Source organism: Palaemon carinicauda, chromosome 23 (genome assembly GCF_036898095.1).
Source record: "Palaemon carinicauda isolate YSFRI2023 chromosome 23, ASM3689809v2, whole genome shotgun sequence".
Taxonomy (NCBI): Eukaryota; Metazoa; Arthropoda; class Malacostraca; order Decapoda; family Palaemonidae; genus Palaemon; species Palaemon carinicauda.
The window spans coordinates 70244385-70247897 of record NC_090747.1 but is presented as its reverse complement, the minus strand read 5'-3'; the positions used below and the strand labels follow the sequence as shown (position 1 = coordinate 70247897).

Sequence of the window (3513 nt, the reverse complement as noted above, 5' to 3'; positions counted from 1 at the left end):
TTATTTAATACCCTGGTTTCAGGTATATAATGGCCAATTAAGAACCATGAATAAATTTAGTTAACTTTGTGGCTACAGCACAACTCAAACAACAATATTTCAACATAATTTAACGCATTAGAAGCATCACGTAGCCTTTGGGAGACATTAAACATGTTATGGTAAGACAAATTTTGCAAGAGTAAAAGAACAAATTGACAAAACGGAAAACTGCACTGCTGGGGTTGACTAAACACGGAAAACATAAACATGAGAAATGGGTTTTCAGGAATACTATATATGCGGATAAATCTCTACTCAAATTCAACGAGTTACTGGTCGTATCGACGCTTTTTGGAGTAGGCAAGAATTACTTTAAAAGTTTATATGAAGGTCTGTGTAAATGAATAAAAAGGGGTCTTCTGGTCCAAAGAAAGTGATTTGGTATTCACTTACCATACCACAATACAGGCCATGAGGTCTATACTATACTATACGCTACTGCCTCTTAAAATATCACTATCATCCATGAGGAACAGGTACCGGGAAATAAGATTCCTGATCAGTTAATACTTTCAATAAATAACCCTCTCCCCCCAAAAGAAAGAAAACGAAACAAAAAATTCTGGCAAGCGTCGACCAAATGTTACTTGACCAGTTTCACTGAACACGAACACTACCCCTCTTCAACATCACTTGACAACTTCACGCCCCTAGGGTTAATAAATCTGCAAATGCTTGAAAAAGACATTGAATATGAATCTAGATCACAGGGAGAACACAATAGCTCAAACATTAGCCTATTAGGAGTGGTGTGCAACAGGTCTTTATTAACGGGGTTCGCCCGAGAGAGAGAGAGAACGCCACCCAAACAACTATGATCTTTCCAACATATAAGACGACATTGCGTCACTTCCATAAACTGCAAAGACTCTTGCAATTAAAAATAACCAAGAAAAAAGGATAAAATGTTTAATACTGGATCTGGATTACTGCCGTTCAGATTATCGAGGTCATACATCTGAACGATACATTTTATACATAAACATTAAGTCTTCTGGTTCCAGGATGTAGAGTTGAAAATTAACATTCATTACCATATATATGAAGAAATTATAGAATTATATTGATGGAATTGCTAAGAAATGAGAAAAAGAAAAAATTCAAAATATATGCGTGTATATATATATAATACATACAGATATATATATATATATATATATATATATATATATATATATATATATATAATACACTGTATATATATATATATATATATATATATATATATATATATAATACATCCAGTATATTTATACATACATATTTATAATACATACAGTATATTTATACATTTCTATATATAAATATATATTCATGTTATGAGAGAGAGAGAGAGAGAGAGAGAGAGAGAGAGAGAGAGAGAGAGAGAGAGAGAGAGAGAGAGAGAGAGAGTTATGCTTACAACAGGATGCCCTCTGACACAACTTGCTCGTTTCTCTTCACTTTCGTTAACGATGGGCCACGAGCCAAACATGATTCCCTCTCAATATAGAGATGAATAGCAATCAAGAAATCTCGCCAACATTATATGCAATCGATATTAAGTAATCGAATTGTGACAAATGGCATTAATATACAAAACTTTCCCGCCAATGAAATTTCTAATTTCATGTAATGAAGATTATTTTAATTTTAATTGATAGTAAATATCTTAGTATAGTATCAAGTTAAATAAAGTTTAGACTTAACAACAACTTTGCCTTTCAGATAAAGACAGACTTAGGCTACGGTAGGCCAGAAATTAAGATTTATATAGATATATAAAAAAAATTAGATTTCTATGACATAATTGTGATTTTAACTAAAAGTCTCATAAGACCATGGTGTTATGAGGACTCCACCCACTGGTAGCTAAACAATGTCACAATTTCACTCAATTCCACACATACTACCGTATCGTAATATCATACACAGATACCACTAAGATAATCCAACAGTTTTATAATGCTGAGTACATCAACAGGCATTGACGACGCGAATGTGACAACATAACAAAAATTAAGCATACTGTACAGAAAAGACATGCATAGACCGATTCAAATTCCGTCAACTTCAATAGAAAGTCCAAGATTTTGGTATTTGAAAGTCTCTTACCGCTAACATTGGCAATTCAAGTTAGTAAGAATTTAAAATAGTTGAAAATTATCATGTACAAGTTATTGGAGTCTGTGGAGAAAGTGGTAGTGCTGGCGAGACAGCGCCAACAGCAGGGAAAGTGAAAAGAAACTTCAATGCAGCATGCATGAAACATACGGTGAGCTTCCTACAACTTGACACATCCATCAATAACTATATAAACTAAACACTCATTTAAACAGAGCCATAAATATCATACATATTAGTTAATATTTTAGTGGTTCAGTGATCAACAGGTGTTAAACACACGTGGAGGGTATATAAACATACAAGGGTCTACATTAAATAATATTGACAGGTGATTATTAGTAGTCGAGAAAGTAGAGATATGTTAGCAGCATAAATAAATAGCGAGTCCAAGAAAATATAGTCATTGTGTACGATTCTCTTACGTCTGAGGAATGTAGTTGTTCGAGCAGACTCGTATCTTGAAGTATACCAGGAGACATCTTGGCGGGTTAAGTGTATGCTAATTAAACTCACAAAGAGAAACACTTGATTTGGGTAACCACTGGGAACTTTTTTTTGGATTCACTTATCAAAACCACAAAAATACACAATTATTTCTCGTCTCCGTTTTTCTCAAGACGCGGTCGGATGATGGAAGAGGTATATTGTAGGGGGAGCACTCACTGACGCAGACGTACCTTATGCTGGTCAGAATCAAACATATTTACTTCACTGGGCATTACAAGTCCATGAACGACACTCAACCAAATTCTGACGTTTTTCCCAACGACCGTGCTCTCGTGTAGTAGTCCCACTGAGTGAGTCGCTTCCAAATCGCTCTGGACATATTATACACAGCACAGCAGCTCGCCTCGCACCACGCCATTGGCTGGAAAGCCATGACGTCACTCGTACGTAGCTCATTGGCTAGTTAGTCAATGACGTCACTGTACAGTGGTGCCACCCCCCTCTTACCATTTCACAACAACAGAGGCAGGCACGCCAGGGATACGCATGGTTTGAGAGAGGTAATACAGTATTACACATTTGGCGTTATAGTATTTAGCACTGACTTAGCCCCCTGCTAACTGCGAAATCGAATAATTTTGGAGTTTGTTAAAGAAAAATATATAATAAGGTCGAACTGGACGTGATTTCATATTTCCGGTTCAAACACCAGCTACTTTTGTGTACATTTCTCGATTGTCATTTTTAACCAAATTAAAATCTTACAAAAGGATTTATGCTTGTGGTCGAATAATACTCATTCCGTAACACCGATGCATTCAAAAACATATAATTTAATTTTCCTGTTTCCTAAAATCAAGCAACAGGTAATCAACTCGTACTTTTATATTTCCTTATAACAAACGTACAATCAAAACA

General features: G+C 35.2%; 1 protein-coding gene across 2 annotated transcripts in view; it reads right to left on the bottom strand.

Annotated features, from left to right (window-relative positions):
- Nucleotides 1-2973, bottom strand: part of LOC137617160 (mRNA decay activator protein ZFP36L1-like) — a 13304-nt gene extending 10331 nt beyond the window's left edge. Inside the window, exon 1 of one of the 2 annotated variants that reach the window (XM_068347017.1) lies at nt 2826-2973. In XM_068347017.1, the coding sequence (XP_068203118.1) occupies nt 2826-2867 (42 nt within the window). In that variant the 5' untranslated portion in view covers nt 2868-2973. Of the gene's footprint in view, nt 1-2570 lie in introns of both variants that reach the window. The other variant, XM_068347016.1, reaches the window with a different exon arrangement.
- Nucleotides 2974-3513: the final 540 nt, after the last annotated feature.